At 48.8% G+C, this 20146-nt stretch overlaps 1 protein-coding gene across 3 annotated transcripts in view; it reads right to left on the bottom strand.

Moving 5' to 3' along the window:
* AP3D1 (adaptor related protein complex 3 subunit delta 1) overlaps window positions 1–18523 on the bottom strand; it is a 45063-nt gene extending 26540 nt beyond the window's left edge. For all 3 annotated transcript variants that reach the window (XM_082836543.1, XM_082836544.1, XM_082836545.1), the window contains exon 1: window positions 18213–18523. In XM_082836543.1, coding sequence (XP_082692669.1) covers window positions 18213–18308 — 96 coding nt within the window. In that variant the 5' untranslated portion in view covers window positions 18309–18523. The remainder of the gene's footprint in view (window positions 1–18212) is intronic.
* Between the last annotated feature and the right edge of the window lie 1623 nt (window positions 18524–20146).

Raw genomic sequence — 20146 nt, 5'->3', positions numbered from 1 at the left:
GGCCCTGAGGTGATCCTGGTGATGATGAACGCATTCATTTGCTGAGATTTCAACACAGCAACTGTAACCATGCTCTCATGACCAAAAAGAAAATATGCTCCTAATGAATAGAAAGAGAAGAAATCTCAGCAGAGAAAGGAAAGTGACACAAAACAACCAGATGGAAACCCTAGAAATGAAAAACAATTTCTGAGGTAGAACAGGCACTGCGTGGACTGGATGGGGAGCTGGAGCTGAGAAGAACAGGGAACAACAGGGCCCACTCATTCTGAAGGGAGGAAAGCCAGGCAAGGCTGTGGTACACCAAAGGTGTAGCGTGTGTACCACTGGGGTCCCAGGAGAGGAAGGACAGAGAAAATATGTGAAAACCTAACAGCTCAAACTTCCCCAGATTTGGTGAAAGACATAAACTTACAATTTCAAGAAGCCCAGCACCGCCCCCCCAAAACAGGAAATATAAAAGAAAATCACACCCACACATATCACAGGCAAACTGCTAAAAACTGAATATAAGCAGAAATTCTTCAGAGGAGCCAGAGGAAAAGGGTGTGCTGCTACAGGGGAGCAGGGGGCTGAGGGAGGTGGGAGGACTCCAGGCCCAGGGCTCTCCATCCAAGAACACCCCTCAGGAATGAAGGCACAGTAACATCCCTGCACCTCAGAGCACCCACGGGGGCCACAAATGAGCCCACAGGAAGTGGTTAACCTGCAGGAAGACCCAGCCTCAACACTAGTTTTTAGCTATAGGACAAGTGCACAGGCTCATGGTTCCTACAGGCAGGAAAAGGGAGGAATGGGTTGTAAAATATTAAAATAATGTTTCAGGAGGGTGGAGTCAAGATGGCATACTAGAAGGACGTGGAATTCGCACCTCCTCACAACTAAGAGCACCTACCAGGCACCGGTGGGGGACCACAGACACCTAAGGGGACGGGAGGAACCCCCAGCGACCGGTTGTTTCCATTATAGTTTTATTTTTCCTAATATATTTTTTATCTCTCTAATTTTATTTTGTTTTTTATTCTTTGATATTGTACTGCTCCTTTTTTTCTTTCTTCTTCTTTTTTTTAATTTTTCTTATTGCGCCACAATGCTTGGGGAATCTTGGTTCCCAGGTGGGAGGTCGGGCCAGAGCTCCTATGGTGGGAGCTCCAAGTCCAAACCGCTGGACTAACAGAAAACCTCAGACCTCTGAGGAATATCAATCAGATATTCAATATCAATCAGAGTGAGGCCTCCCGGAGGTCCTCATCTCAGCACCAAGACCCAGCTCTATCCAACTGCCTGCAAACTCCAGTGCTGGACGTCTCAGGACAAACAATCAGTAAGACAGGAATACAGCACCAACCATCAAAAAAAAAAAAAAGACAAAAAAATTTGTTTCAGACGACGAAGCAAGGTAAAAACTACAAGGCCAAATAAATAAAAACAAAACAGGTAACCTACCTGAAAAAGAATTTAGAGTAATGATAGTAAAGATGATCCAAAATCTCAGAAACAGAATGGAGAAAATACGAGAAACATTTAACAAGGATCTATAAGAACTAAAGAGCAACAGTGATGAACAACACAACTACTGAAATTAAAAATACTCTAGAATGAATCAATAACAGAATAACTGAGGCAGAAAAACAGATAAGTGAGCCAGAAGATAAAATGGTGGAAATAACTGCCAGGGAGCAGAATAAAGAAAAAAGAATGAAAAGAATTGAGGACAGTCTCAGAGACCTCTGGGACAACGTTAACGCACCAACATTCGAATTACAGGGGTTCCAGAAGAAAAGAGAAAAAGAAAGGGTCTGAGAAAATATTTGAAGAGATTATAGTCAAAAACTTCCATAACATGGGAAAGGAAATAGTCAATCAAGTCCAGGAAGCACAGAGAGTAGTACCATACAGGATAAACCCAAAGAGAAACATGCTGAGAGACACATATTAATCAAAGTATCAAAGATTAAATACAAAGAAAAAATATTGAAAGCAGCAAGGGAAAAGCAACAAACAACATACAAGGGAATGCCCATAAGGTTAACAACTGATTTTTCAGCAGAAGCTCTGCAAGCCAGAAGGGAATGGCAGGACATATTTAAAGTGATGAAAGGGAAAAACCTACAACCTAGGTTATTCTACCCATCAAGGATCTCATTCAGATTTGACGGAGAAATTAAAACCTTTACAGATAAGCAAAAGTTAAGAGAATTCAGCACCACCAAACCAGCTTCACAACAAATGCTAAAGGAACTTCTCTAGGCAGGAAACACAAGAAAAGGAAAAGACATACAATAACAAACCCGAAACAATTCAGAAAATGGTAATAGGAACATACATATCAATAATTACCTTAGGGCTTCCCTGGTGGCGCAGTGGTTAAGAATCTGCTTGCCAATGCAGGGGACAGGGGTTCGAGCCCTGGTCCGGGAAGATCCCACATGCCGCGGAGCAACTAAGCCCGTGTGCTACAACTACTGAGCCTGTGCTCTAGAAACCGCGAGCCACAACTACTGAGCCCACATGTCACAACTATTGAAGCCCGCACACCTAGAGCCTGTGCTCCACAAGAGAAGCCACTGCAATGAGAAGCCCGTGCACCGCAACGAAGAGTAGCCTCTGCTCACCGCAACTAGAGAAAGCCTGCACTCAAAGACCCAATGCAGCCAAAAATAAATAAATAAATAAATTAAAAAAATATATCTTAAATGTAAATGGATTAAATGCTCCAACCAAAAGACACAGACTGGCTGAATGGATACAAAAACAAGACCCATATATATGCTGTCTACAAGAGACCCACTTCAGACCTAGGGACACATACAGACTGAAAGTGAGGGGATGGAAAAAGATATTCCACGCAAACAGAAATCAAAAGAAAGCTGGAGTAGCAATTCTCATATCAGACAAATAGACTGTAAAATAAAGACTATTACAAGAGACAGGGAAGGACACTACATAATGATCAAGGGATTAATCCAAGAAAATACAACTGTAAATATTTATGCACCCAACATAGGAGCACCTCAATACATAAGGCAAATGCTAACAGCCATAAAAGGGGAAATCAACAGTAACAATTATAGTAGGGGATTTTAACACCTCACTTTCACCAATGGACAGATAATCCAAAATGAAAATAAGTAAGGAAACACAAGCTTTAGATGACACATTAAAACAAGATGGACTTAATTGATATTTATAGGACATTCCATCCAATAACAACAGAATACACTTTCTTCTCAAGTGCTCATGGAACATTCTCCAGGATAGACCATATCCTGGGTCACAAATCAAGCCTTGGTAAATTTAAAAAAATTGAAATCGTATCAAGTATCTTTTCCAACCGCAACGTTATGAGACTACATATCAATTACAGGAAAAAAACTGTAAAAAACACAAACACATGGAGGCTAAACAATACACTGCTAAATAACCAAGAGATCACTGAAGAAATCAAAGAGGAAATCAACAAATACCTCAAAACAAATGACAATGAAAACATGATGACCCAAAACCTATGAGATGCAGCCAAAGCAGTTCTAAGAGGGAAGTTTATACCAATACAATCCTACCTCAAGAAATAAGGGAAATCTCAAATAAACAACCTAAACTTACACCTAAAGCAATTAGAGAAAGAAGAACAAACAAAACCCAAAGTTAGCAGAAGGAAAGAAATAATAAAGATCAGATCAGAAATCAATGAAAAAGAAATGAACGAAACAATAGCAAAGGTCAATAAAACTAAAAGCTGGCTCTGAGAAGATAAACAAAATTGATAAACCATTAGCCACACTAATCAAAAAAAAAAAGGGAGAAGACTCAAATCAACAGAATTAGAAATGAAAAAGTAACAACTGACACTGCAGAAATACAAAGGATCATTAGAGATTACTACAAGCAACTATACGCCAATAAAATGGACAACCTGGAAGAAATGGACAAATTCTTAGAAAAGCACAACCTTCCGAGACTGAACCAGGAAGAAACAGAAAATACAAACAGACCAATCACAAGCAGTGAAATTGAAACTGTGATTAAAAATCTTCCAACAAACAAAAGCCTGGGACCAGATGGCTCCACAGGCGAATTCTATGAAACATTTAGAGAAGAGCTAATACCTATTCTTCTCAAACTCTTCCAAAATATAGCAGAGGGAGGAACACTTCCAAACTCATTCTACGAGGCCACCATCACCCTGATACCAAAACCAGACAAAGATGTCACACAAAAAAACTACAGGCCAGTATCTCTGATGGACACAGATGCAAAGATCCTCAACAAAACACTACCAAACAGAATCCAACAGCACATTAAAAGAATCATACACCATGATCAAGTGGGGTTTATGCCAGGAATGCAAGGATTCTTCAATATACCCAAATCAATCACTGTGAGACACCATATGAACAAACTGAAGGCTAAAAACCATATGATAATCTCAATAGATGCAGAAAAAGCTTTTGACAAAATTCAACACCCATTTATGATAAAAACTCTCCAGAAAGTAGGCAGAGGGAAACTACCTCAACATAATAAAGGCCATATATGACAAACCCACAGCCAACATCATTCTCAATGGTGAAAAACTGAAACCATTTCCACTAAGATCAGGAACAAGACAAGGTTGCCCACTCTCACACTATTATTCAACATAGTTTTTTTTTTTTTTTTTAAATATTTATTTATTTATTTATTTTTGGCTGTGTTGAGTCTTCGTTTCTGTGTGTGGGCTTTCTCTAGTTGCGGCGAGCGGGGGCCACTCTTCATCGCGGTGCGCGGGCCTCTCACTGTCGAGACCTCTCTTGTTGCGGAGCACAAGCTCCAGACACGCAGGCTCAGTAGTTGTGGCTCACGGGCCCAGTTGCTCCGCGGCATGTGGGATCTTCCCAGACCAGGGCTTGAACCCGTGTCCCCTGCATTGGCAGGCAGATTCTCAACCACTGCGCCACCAGGGAAGCCCTCAACATAGTTTTGGAAGTTTTAGCCACAGCAGAGAAGAAAAAGAAATAAAAGGAATCCAAATTGGAAAAGAAGAAGTAAAACTGTCACTGTTTACAGATGACATGATACTATACATAGCGAATCCTAAAGATGCTACCAGAAAACTACTAGAGCTAATCAATGAATTTGGTAGAGTAGCAGGATACAAAATTAATGCACAGAAATCTCTTGCATTCCTATATACTAATGATGAAAAATCTGAAAAAGAAATTAAGGAAACACTCCCATTTACCATTGCAACAAAAAGAATAAAATACCTAGGAATAAACCTACCTAAGGAGACAAAAGACCTGTATGCAGAAAACTATGAGACACTGATGAAAAATTAAAGATGATACAAACAGATGGAGAGATATACCATGTTCTTGGATTGGAAGAATCAACACTGCGAAAATGACTGTACTACCCAAAGCAATCTACAGATTCAGTCCAATCCCTATCAACTACCAATGGCATTTTTCACAGAACTAGAACAAAAAAACTGCACAATTTGTATGGAAACACAGAAGACCACAAATAGCCAAAACAATCTTGAGAAAGAAAAATGGAGCTGGAGGAATAAGGTTTCCTGACTTCAGACTATACTACCTAGCTACAGTAATCAAGACAGTATGGTAATGGCACAAAAACAGAAATATAGATCAATGGAAGAGGATAGAAAGCCCAGAGATAAACCCACGCACATATAGTCACCTTATCTTTGATAAAGGAGGCAAAAGTATATAATGGAGAAAAGACAGCCTCTTCAATAAGTGGTGCTGGGAAAACTGGACAGTTACATGTAAAAAAATGAAATTAGAACACTTCCTAACACCATACTCAAAAATAAACTCAAAATGGATTAAAGACCTAAATGTAAGGCCAGACACTATAAAACTCTTAGAGGAAAACATAGGCAGAACACTCTATGACATAAATCACAGCAAGATCCTTTTAGACCCACCTCCTAGAAAAATGGAAATAAAAACAAAAATAAACAAATGGGACCTAATGAAACTTAAAAGCTTTTGCACGGCAAAGGAAATCATAAAAAAGACGAAAAGACAACCCTCAGAATGGGAGAAAATATTTGCAAATGAAGCAACTGATAAAGGATTAATCTCCAAAATATACATGCAGCTAATGCAACTCAATATAAAAAAAAAAAATCCAAAAAATGGGCAGAAGACCTAAATAGACATTTCTCCAAAGAATATATACAGATTGCCAACAAACACATGAAAAGATGCTCAACATCACTAACCATTAGATAAATGCAAATCAAAACTACAATGAGGGCTTCCCTGGTGGCACAGTGGTTGAGAGTCCGCCTGCCGATGCAGGGGACACGGGTTCGTGCCCCGGTCTGGGAAGATCCCACATGCCGCGGAGCGGCTGGGCCTGTGAGCTATGGCCGCTGAGCCTGCGCGTCCGGAGCCTGTGCTCTGCAACGGGAGAGGCCACAACAGTGAGAGGCCCGCATACCAAAAAAAAAAAAAAAAACCTACAATGAGGTATCACCTCACACTGGTCAGAATGGCCGTCATCAAAAAATCTACAAACAATAAATGCTGGACAGGGTGTGGAGGAAAGGGAACCCTCTTACACTGTTGGGGGGAATGTAAATTGATACAGCCACTACAGAGAACAGTGCGGAGGTTCCTTAAGAAACTAAAAACAGAACTACCATATGACCCAGCAATCCCACTACTGGGCATATACCCTGAAAAAACCATAATTCAAAAAGAGTCATGTACCACAATGTTCATTGCAGCTCTATTTACAACAGTGAGGACATGGAAGCAACCTAAGTGTCCGTCAACAGATGAATGGATAAAGAAGATGTGGCACATATATACAATGGAATATTACTCAGCCATAAAGAGAAACGAAATTGAGTTATTTGTAGTGAGGTGGATGGACCTAGAGTCTGTCATACAGCGTGAAGTAAGTCAGAAAGAGAAAAACAAATACCATATGCTAACACATATATTTGGATTCTAAAAATAAAAATGGTTCTCATGAACCTAGGGCCAGGACAGGAATAAAGACGCAGACGTAGAGAATGGACTTGAGGACACGGGGAGGGGGAAGGGTAAGCTGGGATGAAGTAAGAGAGTGGCATGGACTTACATACACTACCAAATGTAAAATAGCTAGCTAGTGGGAAGCAGCCGCATAGCACAGGGAGATCAGCTCGGTGCTTTGTGACCACCTAGGGGGTGGGGTAGGGAGGGTGGGAGGGAGACGCAAGGGCGAGGGGATACGGGGATATACGTGCACATATAGCTGATTCACTTTGCTGTACGGCAGAAACTAACACATCACTGTAAAGCAATTATACTCCAACAAAGATGTTTAAATAAATAAATAAAATGTTTCATATTCCCTTGGGAGTATTTAAGTATTTATCTAAAACATAGTTACACACATGAAGTTAAAGTAAGGAACGTGGGAGAGAATGATTAGTCTTTGCAGTCTTATTTACACACAGCATTGCTAACAAAGAACTATTTACTCTCCTTTTCACAAAAAAAGAAAAAAAAATGGCCAAGGTATACAGGCATGATCTAGATCCAGGAAATTATACAGGCAGACCTCAGAGATATTGTAGGGAGGGTTTCAGACCACCTCAATACAGTGAATATCACAGTAAAGCAAGTCACACGTAAAAGTTACGTTTACGCTGTTCCGTAGTCTGCCAGATATGCAGTAGCATTATGTCTAAAAAAACAACATACACGCCTTAATTAAAATCACTTTATTGCTAAAAAAGGCTAACCATCATCTGAGCCTTCAGCGAGCCATCTTTTTTTTTGGGGGGGGGCGGGGGAGGGGGCAGGATCTGAGTTCCCTGACCAGGTATTGAACCTGCGCCCTCAGCAGTGAAAGCGCCAAGTCGTCCTAACCACTGGACCGCCAGGGAATTCCTAGCGAGTCAATCTTTTTGCTGGTGGTGGGTCCTGCCCCCATGCTGTGGACGGGGCGGCCGTGGCCATTTCTTAAAATAAAACAATGAAGTCTGCCGTATCGGTGGCCTCTTCCTCTAACGAACGGTTTCCCCGTGGCGTCCGATACTGTTTGACGGCATTTTACCCGCACTAGAACGTCCTTCACAGTTCGAGTCAATGCTCTCAAACCCTTTATCAACTAAGTTATGTAATATTCTAAATGCTTTGTTGTCATTTCAACAATCGATTATGTCACGTCTTACGTGGGCGAGGTTCGTGGAGTCCCAAAACAACAGCAAGAGTTAATATCAGAGATCACAGACTACAGATCATCATCACGTAATAATGAGATAGTTTGAAAACTTGTGAGAATTACCAAAATGTGACACAGAGGAAGTGAGCAAATGCTGTTGGAAAAATGGCGGCGACACGCGTGCTCCCTGCAGGGTCGCCACAGACCTTCCATTCGTGATAAACGCAGTATCTGCAAAGCACAACGAAGGGAAGTGCAAAAAAATAAGGCCTGTCTGTACCAAAAACATGAAATAGAAATATTTTAAGATCTAAAGTATAAATAGCTAACACATATGACTGACACTGTTTTCAAAAAAAGAAGTTGGAGATGCAAGCATGACGAAATTCTCAAACACCTTGGCCTGTTCTGAGCAGGGTCACACTTCACCACAGAGCAAATAGTACTGAAATGGATGTGTGATTCAGAATTTACCAGAGAACAAAGGATACAACCTTCCCTCATATATGAACCCGGCAGCTATAATAAAACAGCCATTTCAATACTGCCTGCTCAGCAGAGTTCCCTGGGACACTTAAAAATCCCCAGGATCCCCAGGCCCTCCCAGAGGAGTGGAGTCAGACCTCGAGGGCTGAGGCCCAGAGAAGCTGCCGTTGACCCGGAGGTGCTGGCAGGCTGCAAAACCATGCAGCTGGACCCTGGACTCCTCTTTTAGACTTCTTTTTTAAAGAGATTTAGGTTCACAGCAAAACTGACTGGGAGGCAGAGGTTTCCCACCCCCCGCCCCACGTGTGCACAGCGTCCCCACTAGCAGTATCCCCCACCAGTGCGACGTGTGTTACAACCGATGAACCTACACGGACACGTCGTTATCACCCAGGAGCCACAGCTGACGGAGGTTCACTAGTTTGTGGGTTTGCACACACATACACTGACCCGCATCCACCGTTACGGCGTCACACGGCGTAGTTTCACTGCCCTAAAACCCCTCTGTGCTCCGCCCATTCATCCCTCCTCTCCCCAATCCCCTCACCATTGATCCTTCCCCCCCTTCCAGAGTTCTGCCTTTTCCAGAATGTCCCAGAGTTGGAATCACAGTGTGTAGCCTTTACAGACTGGCTTCTTCCTCTCGGTCATGTGCGTTTAAGGTTCCTGCGTGTCTTCTGTGGTTTGATGGCTTTCTCCTTAGCTCTGAGGGACACTGCATCGTCTGGATGCTCCGTCCACAACCTGGGCGACATTATCTCTGCTGCCTCGTCCCCTGCCGTCTCCCAGAGGTGCTCTCTGGATCGTCCCAACATGCCGGTCCTGCCACCACCCACAGCTGCCCCGGCTCGGGACCCAGAGCCCCAGCACCCTGCTCTCATGAGCACCAGCACCACCAGTGCTCAGACCTTTGGGAGCTTGGACGGGTTGAGACCACCACCGCCGCCGCCAGAGATGGGTGTAAGGACAGCAGCATTTCCAGGGCATGCCAGTGTCAGACCAGAAACATTTCAGAAGTCGTTATGATACACGACCAGGGAGGGCTCTCCCCGTTATTCCATCCACCTTGCCAAGAACAACCCAGCTGCCATCTACAACCATTGCTTCCACAAGAAAATATTAACATTTTAACCCAGAAACGTAGGCGAGTCAGCGTCGAGACGAGAGAACTTCTCCTGACGAGATGCAAGCAGGACCCACAAGGAGGGCACTGTCCTGTGCTCACCTGGCTGGGCATGGGCGCCGACGCCTCTGCAGCCGGAAGGGTCAGGCCTCCTGTAGAAGCCCGAGCTGAGGCCCACCTGGGGTCAGGACCCTTCACCATCCCAGCAACAAACACAGCCAGGGCACGGCGCTGAGGAGTTCAACGGACAGAGGCCAGACAGCCCATCCGGACCACTGCCACCCCATCCACCCCACGAGCCCCTCGTCCCCGCGCTCAGCCCCCGGCACCCCACGCAGGCACGTCAAGCAGCTCCTGACGGCCAATCATGGCCCTTCTCGTCACCTAGTCGCCCTCGGCTCGGACTGGAGCCCCACCTCGGCAGAGACAGAAGCAGATGGGTGGGGGCCGGGGGAGGGGAAATGGGGACCGTAGAGTGGGCACGGCATCTCTGGTGGGGTGACAGAAATGTAAAGGTAGATTGTGCTGATGGCTGCGCGTTTTTGTAAATACACTAAAACCTTCACAGAATTTCACACTTCAAGCACACTGCTAAGCTATATAAACCATACTGTCTCAATAAAGCCACAAGAGAAAAACCACTTCGGTGCCACCAGAATGGAAAGACGTTATTCAGCGACACGTGAGCCGACAGGCCTGTGCCTCTGGTTCTGCAAATGCTCACAGCACTAGTCTACACCAGAGCGGCGACCCTCCTCCCTGCAGGGCGACAGCGGCCCGGAGACCCGGCCCAGCAGTGGCCTCCAGGGCCCGAGTCATTCAAGTGGAGGAGGAAGAGGACCTCAGCGCCGGGGTCCCCCGGCAGTGGACGGCAACAGTGGCGCCAGGACTCACCCTGAGCCTCCGCACCCAAGTAAGCGCTGGGGTCGACAAGACCAGATCAGAGGATTCGTGGCGGCACTCTGGGGAGGCCGAGCTTTGGGAGACAGCGAGGGAGGCACGCCCGTCCTGCCTGTGCCCACCGCGGACCCGGGCACAGCCGGGGGGGCCGGGACTCGGCCATGGGGCCGCAGCCAAGTCTCAGGCTTCCCGACCTTCGAATCCCACCCCGTCCCCCCAGCAGAGCTCCCAGCGCAAAGGCTCTCAGCTCTGCGGCCGTGCCCCCAGGGGACACCGGGCCACACCTGGGACTTCCTTGGTCCTCAGATTGGAGGGTCTGGCGGGCAGTGCGTGGGGCCAGGGCGGCTGCTCCACACCCCAGCGCCCAGGACGGCCACCCCCCAGGGGATGAGCAGGCCCCAGAGTCCACGGTGCCAAGGGGGCACCCCAGCATCGAGCCTACTTAGGTCACCATTCCTTCCTTGTTTTTTTTTTTGTTTGTTTAATACTTTTGGCCACACCGCGCACAGCTTGTGGGATCTTAGTTCCCTGAACAGGGATTGAACCCACGCCCTCAGCAGTGAAAACGCGGAGTCCTAACCACTGCACCGCAAGGAATTCCCCCCCTCCTGCTTTTCAACCTCCTGGAATTGTTATGCAAATGGAATTCCCGAGGGCTGGTGACCCGCACAGACACAGCCCACTACAGACTTGGTCCTCACAACTGCCACCGCCCACAGCCTGGCCACCCACTGCGCCCAGGGCCCGGACTGTGTGCCCTGTGAATAACTCCTCCAAGTCAGGGAGAGCTGAGAGCCTTATGCTGGGAGCTCTGCTGCGGGGACGGGCTGGGGGTCGAAGGCTGGGAAGCTTGAGGCTTGACTGCAACCCTGCGGCCGATCCGTGGCCGAGTCCCGGGACCCCCAGCTGTGCCCGGGTCCTCGGTGGGCACAGGCAGGATGGGCGCGCCCCCCTCACTTTCTCCCGAAGCTTGGCCTCCCCAGAGTACCGCCACAAATCCTCCATTCTGGTCTTGTCGGGCACCAGCGCCCAGACTCCCAGCGCAAAGGCTGGGAGGGTCAGGCAGACGGCGTCACGAAGGCTGCAGATGGCGTCACGAAGGCTGCAGATGGCACTAAGCCGAGGAAAGAGTAAAGGCAGGCGAGGCCCCGGCGGCTGCTGCTGGGAACGGGAGCCACAGGAGCGCTTCTAGTGGTCGCGACGCTGCCCTGGAGGCCAAGGCTGCTCCTGCCCGTGCTGCTGCAGTGACTGCCCTCCCACGCAGGGCGCTTCATCAAATGCCCCAGGCGGGAAACAACCCAGAGGTCCGGCAACAGTCCGAAGGATGTTCTGAAGGATAAATCAACCACAGCAGACCCCTGCCGGCGACCAAAGCGAACAAGCCACCGTGGCCCTTCCCCGCAGCAGCGAGCGACAGAGGCGGCCACTGACACCAGCCTGCAAGCAGAAGTAAGCGAGACGTTCAGGGACGTTTAAGAGACAAAACTATAAGCAAGGCAAGGAAATTACCCTCAGAGAACTTAGGATAATTATCATATGATACTTAAGCTGTACGAATGTGCATTATATACTTCACAACTAACAAGAGTTTGAAAAAAACACACAAATCTAGGAGACTCACCCTGTCGGCTGTCTAGGAAACCTCCCCGTTTCCCTTCACTCTGACATCCAGCGCGGGCGTCCCGCACAATGACCGACTCCCTGACACCAGCTGGGTGTCCCAAAACTCAGTTCGGATCTGACCCTCTCTGCTCGGCATCAGCGCAGACCCCACAGGCTGAGGGCTCCGTCACAGGTCTGTCCCCACCTCACACACCCGCCAGCTGTAAACCAGAGTTCCCATGACCCGCTTCTCCGCAGGGAAGCACTTACTCGTTCGTGTTTTCCAGTTTATCACACGGTGTGAGAGGCACGACAAAGGATACAGATGAACAGCTGGACGAAGAGGCAGAGAGGGTGGGGGTTCAGAGGGTCAGGAGGCAGAGCTTCTGTCCTCGTGGCACTGGGGGGCGCCACCATCCTGGCACATGGAGGCTTTCACCAACCGAGAACCTCCCTGAGCCTCATACTTTAGATTTTTATGGAGGCTTCATCACGCAGGCATGATCCATCATTAACTCCACCTGCAGCCCCTCTCCCCTCTCCGAAGGATTGGCGGGTGAGCGGGTATGAAGCTTCAAACCACGGCCTGGTCTTTCTGGTGACCTGTCCCACCCAGGAGCCCACCTCGGATCATCTCATTAGAACAAAAGACACTCCTATCACCCAGGAAACCCCAAGGGATTCAGCAGCTCAGTGTCAGGAACCGGGGGCAGCGACCGAATAACCCAACAAGGATGCCCCTAGTACCTCTGTTGCTTAGGAAACGACAAAAGCTCCAGGAGCTCTGCGACAGGAGCAGGGACAAAGGCCATCTTATCTCACAATAGCACAGCGTCCAACAATACAATGACAACACAGGGGACAAGGGACGCCTGGATGAAGGGCCAGCATTAGGGAATTCTGGGAAATTTTCCTTTATCAATTTGGGTCAGGGGTTCTCGTCTGGGCAATCCCACCCCCCCAGGGGACACTGGGCCACGTCTGGGGAAACTGTGGTTGTCAAGACTGGGCATGGCCTGGTATCAGATGGGCGGGGCCAGAGATGCTGCTCCACACCCCAGAGCGCCCAGGCCAGCCCCCCTCAGAGGAATGACCCAGCCCTGATGTGGGCAGTGCCGAGGGGGAGAGACCCTGACTTAGGGTAACAACCCATTTACTAAACGTCCTATCTTCACTCTCCTCAGAAGCTGTTAAAAGGAATCTTACAGAAATAGCTTAAAAGCACCAAGTGCTTAGCCGTGCCAGACATAACACGTGATTTCGTCACTGTCCTCGGAGCGAGGGCCAGCCCCACACACACCTCACAGCCCGAGGAGCCCCACACAACTCAGCACAAGGATGAACCCCAGGAAATTGCCATTTTTGAGGTCAGAAGCACTAGAATATCAGCACTTCACACAGTTCCATCTTAATCCCAGATTATACCCAATTTCAAAATATCTCTCTACAGTCACCCCTTGGTATCTGTGGGGGATTGGTTCCAGGACCCCCGAAGACACCGAAATCCTCAGACACTCAAGTCCCTTGTATAAAATGGCACAGACTTGCATACAACGTGCACACAGCCTCCGGTACACTTTAAATCATCTCTAGATGACTTACAATACCTGATACACTGCAAGTGCCGTGTAAATGGTTGCCTGCGTTCAGCAAATTCAAGTCGTGTTTTTTGAAACTTTCTGGAAATTTTTTTTTGGAAATATTTTTTAAATGTGTTTAATGTATGTAACAGCACATATATGATGTATGCTTTTAAAAAAATATTTACTTATTTATTTATTTGGCTGTGCCAGGTGTTCGTTGCAACACGTGGGATCTTCGTTGCTTCGTGCGGGATCCTAGTTCCCTGACCAGGGATCGAACCCAGGCCCCCTGCGTTGGGAGCATGGAGTCCTAACCACTGGACCACCAGGGAAGACCCGAAACTTTCTGGAATTTAAAAAAAAAATACTTCCAATCCACAATTGGCAAATACAAAACCTGCAGATACACAGAGCCGACCACACACAGTTAAAACTGAATTTTTTAAAGTTCAGAAACTTCGGGACTTCCCTGGTGGTCCAGTGGTTGAGAATTCGCCTTCCAACGCAGGGGATGCAGGTTCGATCCTTGGTCGGGTAACTAAAATCCGACATGCCACGGGGCAACTAAGCCCATGCGCCGTAACCACTGAGCCCGTGCACCGGGGACGAAGACCCAACGCAGACACACAAAAAAACAAAATTTTAAAAATTTTAAAACAAATAAATAAAAACAAAGTTCAGGGGACTTCCCTTGTGGTGCAGTCGATAGGACTCTGTGCTCCCAATGCAGGGGGCCTGGGTTCAATCCCTGGTCAGATCCCACACGCGTGCCGCAACTAAGAGTTCACATGCCACAACTAAGAAGCCTGTGTGCTGCAACTAAGACCCAGTGCAACCAAATAAATATTTAAAAAGCAAATAAATTAATTAAAAATAAAGTTCAGAAACTTCAGTTAAGTGGGTCGGAAATTTTTAGACCCAAGAGAAAACGCTCAGACACCACCCAAACCCTGGCTGATACTCCTGAGCGTCGCCTGATGGAATAAGCTGTGGCACCAAACAGAAAACATGGAACCCACCTCAACGCCACTGGGGGGCAGGGTACATAGACTGCAGTGCCCCACGTGGAACCCACACTCGTGAGGGCGAAGCCCTCAGGAGCACTTGGCGTGCGTGGACAGCACTCAGGAAGGCTAACAGGCAAGACCAGGACAGAATCTTAACAGACAGAACCTCCCTCAATTTCTACACACAGAAAAAATTCTCAAATTGATTTCTGGGGAGAAGAATGTTACCTTTTGACTTAATAAACGCTAAGCTCGTTACAAAAAGTTACGGGTATAGTTTAAAAGACTGAAAGAAAAACCCTTCCCCAAAACATGAAAAGTACTCGTAAGAATGAAACGTTAAAAAGTCATTTGTTTTTTCCTAGTCATACCCAAGTTTTGGAAGCAAGGACATTCGCAAGTGAATTTCCACCTACCTGCCAACATTACCTGTACTGTATCTTAGGGACTGAAACAAACTCAAGCATCCAAGAAACAGGTGAATTAGCCAACTGTTTCTCAAACTTCTTTGACTCATTGGAAAACATATATTTTCCATGGTAACCCAACTCACAGGCATACATACACTTAGTATCATAAACTGAAACAAAAGTTTCAAAAAACAACTTACTCCACCAGTGATCCGGATTTCCTAGTTTCCTCTTTTGGGGGCTCACAGAAGCCTGCATTCTGTCACTTGCTGCACCCTCACAGGCGCTCAGCAAGGTGGAGAGGTGGCTGTCACCCCCACTTCAAAACATCAGGGGGCTCTCCCCAGGTCACCCAAAGAGACCCAAGAACCAGGATGTGGGTCTCCCAAAGTCAAACACTAAACCACGCTGCCTTTCCACATGGCTTTTAAAGTCACCGATAACCCTCACTTCTGTGGTGCCGCACAGAAGTTTTAAGCTAAAATCTATTACTTTGGGGACTTCCCTGGTGGTCCAGTGGTAAAGAATCTGCCTTACAATGCAGGGAACACGGGTTCAATCCCTGGCCGAGGAACTAAGATCTCACATGCCGCAGGGCAACTAAGCCCACACGCCTCAACTAGAGCCCCCGTGCCACAAACTACAGAGCCCACGCACTCTGGAACCTGTGCACCACAACTACAGAGCCCACGCGCCACAACTAGAGAGAAGCCCATGCACCACAACGAAAATCCCGCACACTGCAACTAAGACCCGACGCAGCCAAAAATAAATTAAATAAATAAATAAAAAATAAATAAGTAAATCCTTAAAAAAGAAATCTGTTACTTTGAGGGGAAACTATACTGCTGCCAGAAGTCTTCCCTGGAATGTGTGGGGCGGGGCGGGGTAGAAGGCAAGAAGTCATCTTGGAGCTAGAAGAGTCACCCCACAGCCACCTGCTGTGCTCCAGAACATCTGGAACCAGTAATGACCCTCCAGATCACAACTCTTCTGATGAGGAAACCTCAACATCCCGACGCCACGTCTGTGGGAATCGCCAACAGGCTAAGGGCAATATTCGCGTGGAACCTTGCCTTGAGGACTCCCAGCACCAGCACCTCCACCACCAAAACCCCATTTAGTAGGCTCCGAGCCTGTGGGGACAGCGCCATCAAACCCAAATGAATAGAGCACAGCCCAGGGTACTACCAGTGATGACTGGCACACGCCGTAAAAAGCAGACCCCCCTAACTGCATTGTGCATCTCTCTACTGGAAAGACCCCTCGGCCCCTCCTCAGAATCCTGGAACAGACTGCTCAGTAACATCCACTAACCAAGGCAGGAAAATCAGGAGGCCAACTGGCACAGAAAAGGAAATCTAAGGGTGCAGACACCTTCCAAATTCACTTAACCATGCTTAGTATCTAAAATGCAGTCCAGGGCTTCCCTGGTGGCTCAGTGGTTAAGAATCCGCCTGCCAATGCAGGGGACACAGGCTCCATCCCTGGTCCAGGAAGATCCCACATGCCACGGAGCAACTAAGCCCATGAGCCACAACTACTGAGCCCGCGTGCCACAACTACTGAAGCCTGCGCGCCTAGAGCCCGTGCTCGGCAACAAGAGAAGCCACCGCAATGAGAAGCCCGTGCACCGCAACGAAGAGTAGCCCCCGCTCGGCGCAACTAGAGAAAGCCCGCGCGCAGCAACGAAGACCCAACGCAGCCAAAAAGAAATAAAATAAATAAATATTTAAAAAATTGAAATAAAATAAAACAAAATGCAGGCCAACCAGTACTCTTTCAACTCAAAGAGAAACTGAAAATCAGACCAAGAGTTCCCTACACTTGTAACCAACGCAGCTGGCCAGAGCTTCCAATGTGATTTAAAACCCAAGTGTAGCCAGAGAAGAGAAGGAGTGACAGAAATGAACCAAAACAACCTAATTACATTTCAGCGAAGTCACACCCATTCTGAGAAAGTGCAACAAAGAGGCAAGGAACTCAGGCTCTCAGCTGAAGGACAGAGCCCAGGGCCCTTGGTGCCTCCCAGCAAATTCCTTAACTTCTCTGCACCTTCCTCCGGGTACTGCTGGGCTTCCCGGGAGCCACTGTGAGGGCCGGCGGGGTGTAATCTGGTAGTGGGACCTGCACAATGTCTAACGGTTGCTCTCCATCGGGCAGCCTCACTCTCCAGCCAGGAAAAGGGGACCTTCTCCAACACCCCATTGTGTAAGTGCAGGCTTGGGCGTCCATTCATGGAAGTCAGAGGTCTGGTGGTCACTAACTGTCCCCGATCCTCCTAAATCTAGGTCACAGGTTGGGGGGTGGCAGGAGGGAAGAAAATGGTGCCCACGATTACATTACTTCTGGAAAACCTTTTCCCTCCGACTTTCGGGTGTCTAGTTTAAGTCGGCTTCCCTATTCCAGGACCCCTGAGCGGCTTCCTCATTTCGGCCGAGAACATCCGCTGCCCCACCTCCCCCACCCCGTAAGAGGCGCGGCCCCACCTTCCGGGGGACACGGGCCCACGAGGCAAGGCCTGGACGTGCGTTTATCCCACCAGGGGTTCCCCCGCGGAGAGGAGAGTCCCCCAACCAGGAGTCCAAGGCCTGGGGCGGGGCCGGGGGCCCTCCCTTTTGAACAGGAGACCGAGAACCACACTCAAGATTGCAGATCCACCACTGGGGGGGGCGGGGGGGGGCTGTGAAGTCTCTTCCGGGCCACCCTCGGGGAGGAGGCGGGCCCCCAACGCCGGGCAGTAAACTAAGGCTCGGAGACGGAGCGGGCGTGCGGAGGCCCAGGCCGCGGGCAGCCGGGGCTCGAGCCGGGAGCGGGGCCTCGGGGGCGGGCTGGGGGCAGGAATCAGGGGCAGGGCCGGGGTCGGACTGCGTCGGCGCGAGGGTCCGGGTCCGGATCCGGGCCCGGGCCAGCGCGCCGGGCTCACCTCGTCCTCCTTGTGGTTGCGGATGCCGCGCACCAGATCCTGCAGATTCTTGTCGAACATGCGGTCGATGCTGCCCTTGACCATCTTGAGGGCCATCGCGGCTGCTGCCGTCGGGCCCGAACCCCGGGAGGCCCGCGGCCAGGCGCCCTGAGGGGGCCCGGGGGGCCGCGTCTGCCGCCCGCGGAGCGCTGCGCTGCCAGCCGCCGCGGCGGGGCGGTCTCCCAGGCCAGTTCGGCGGCGGTCGGCGGGGCGGCGGCGGCAGCGGACCCGCTCAGCAGGCCGCGCTCCCCTCCCCTCCGGCTCCGCGCCGCTTGCAAATGGCGGACAAAATGGCGGCCGGTCAGCTGACGGCGGTAACCCGGACCGGGCGGCCCGCCCCCATAGGCCCCGCCTCCCTATAAACCCCGCCCCTTCACCCCTAGACGCCGCGTTTCCCTGACAACGCCAGACAGCCCAATGGAAACGCAGACAACGGCCTCCGGGCCGCTCGGCCGCGACCCCTCCAGCTCAGGGCTCTTCCCTCTCATAGGTCAGTGACCTCCGGAACTCCACCTACTTCCTCGTTCCGGTTGTAACCACGCCCCCTAAACGCTCCCTCCCTGGCCCGCCCCTCAGTTAAGTGACAGGTGTGGGCGGGCCCATCTGTGGGCGGGGCCTGCTATGGGCGGGGCGCCCACGTGGAGCTTCCCAGGGTGATTCCTGGAGAAGGACCCAGCTCCGCCCTTTCTGATTCTAAAAGCTGACGGTGTCAGAGAACTTCCAAAACCGACTCTGCGGCGAACCGATCCTGAGTCTCCTGCACATCTCACAGAATCCTGTGATATGGACAGGACAGGGATTAACATGGCCACGTGGAAAAACTGAGGCCCAGAACTAGGACTTCAACACAGTCTTTCATTCAACGAACTTTATTGACAGCCTACTATGTGCCAGGCCTGACCAGTGAATGAGATACACTTGGTCCCTGCCACCGTGATCCACCATAAAGAGAGTAAAAAAGGAAGCCACAAACTGGGGTAAGATATTAGCAATACATATATCTGACAAAGGACTTATATCCACAATACAGTTAAACAGAAAATAAAGCAGAACCAAACAAAAGTTCCTACAAATCGCAAAGAAAAACACAAACCAGTTAAAACATGGCAAAAGATTGTGAATATGCATTTCACAAAAGAAGATATCCAGGGCTTCCCTGGTGGCGCAGTGAGAGTCCGCCTGCCGATGCAGGGGACACGGGTTCGTGCCCGGGTCCGGGAGGATCCCACATGCCGCGGAGCGGCTGGGCCTGTGAGCCATGGCCGCTGAGCCGGCCCGTCCGGAGCCTGTGCTCCGCAATGGCCAATAGACTGCTGTATCTCAGTTATGAGGGAAAAGTAAATTTAAACCACACTGAAATATTTCTGTACCCCCATAAAAATGGCTAAAATTAGAAAGATTGCCAATTTCAAGTGTGGCAAGGATGTGGAGCAACTGCAACTCCCCTGTCTTACATTTCAGGTAGGAATGTAAAACTAAACAGCTACACTGGAAGCCTTTGTAGTGGAAGCACAGAGTTAACCACTAGAATACCAGGGAAATCCCCTGGCTGTATCTTTTAAAGCTAATATATGTATGCCCTTTGACCCAGCAACTCTACTACTGTACCCAACAAGAATGCATAAATACATCCACCAAAGACTTGGATAAGAATGTTCACAGCAGCCGTATTTATATTAGCCCAAAACTCAAAATGATCCAAATGTCCATTGACATAAAATGGATATATAACTCCTGTGGTATATCCAACAACAGAATACTATGCAGCAACAAAAAAGAACAAATCACTGGGACTTCTCTGGTGGCACAGTGGCTAAGAATCTGCCTGCCAATGCAGGGGACACGGGTTCGAGCCCTGGTCTGGGAAGATCCCACATGCTGCAGAGCAACTAAGC

Source organism: Leucopleurus acutus (genome assembly GCF_964270905.1).
Source record: "Leucopleurus acutus genome assembly, chromosome: 3".
In the NCBI taxonomy this organism is placed as follows: Eukaryota; Metazoa; Chordata; class Mammalia; order Artiodactyla; family Delphinidae; genus Leucopleurus; species Leucopleurus acutus.
This window is presented reverse-complemented; position numbering and strand designations above follow the sequence as displayed.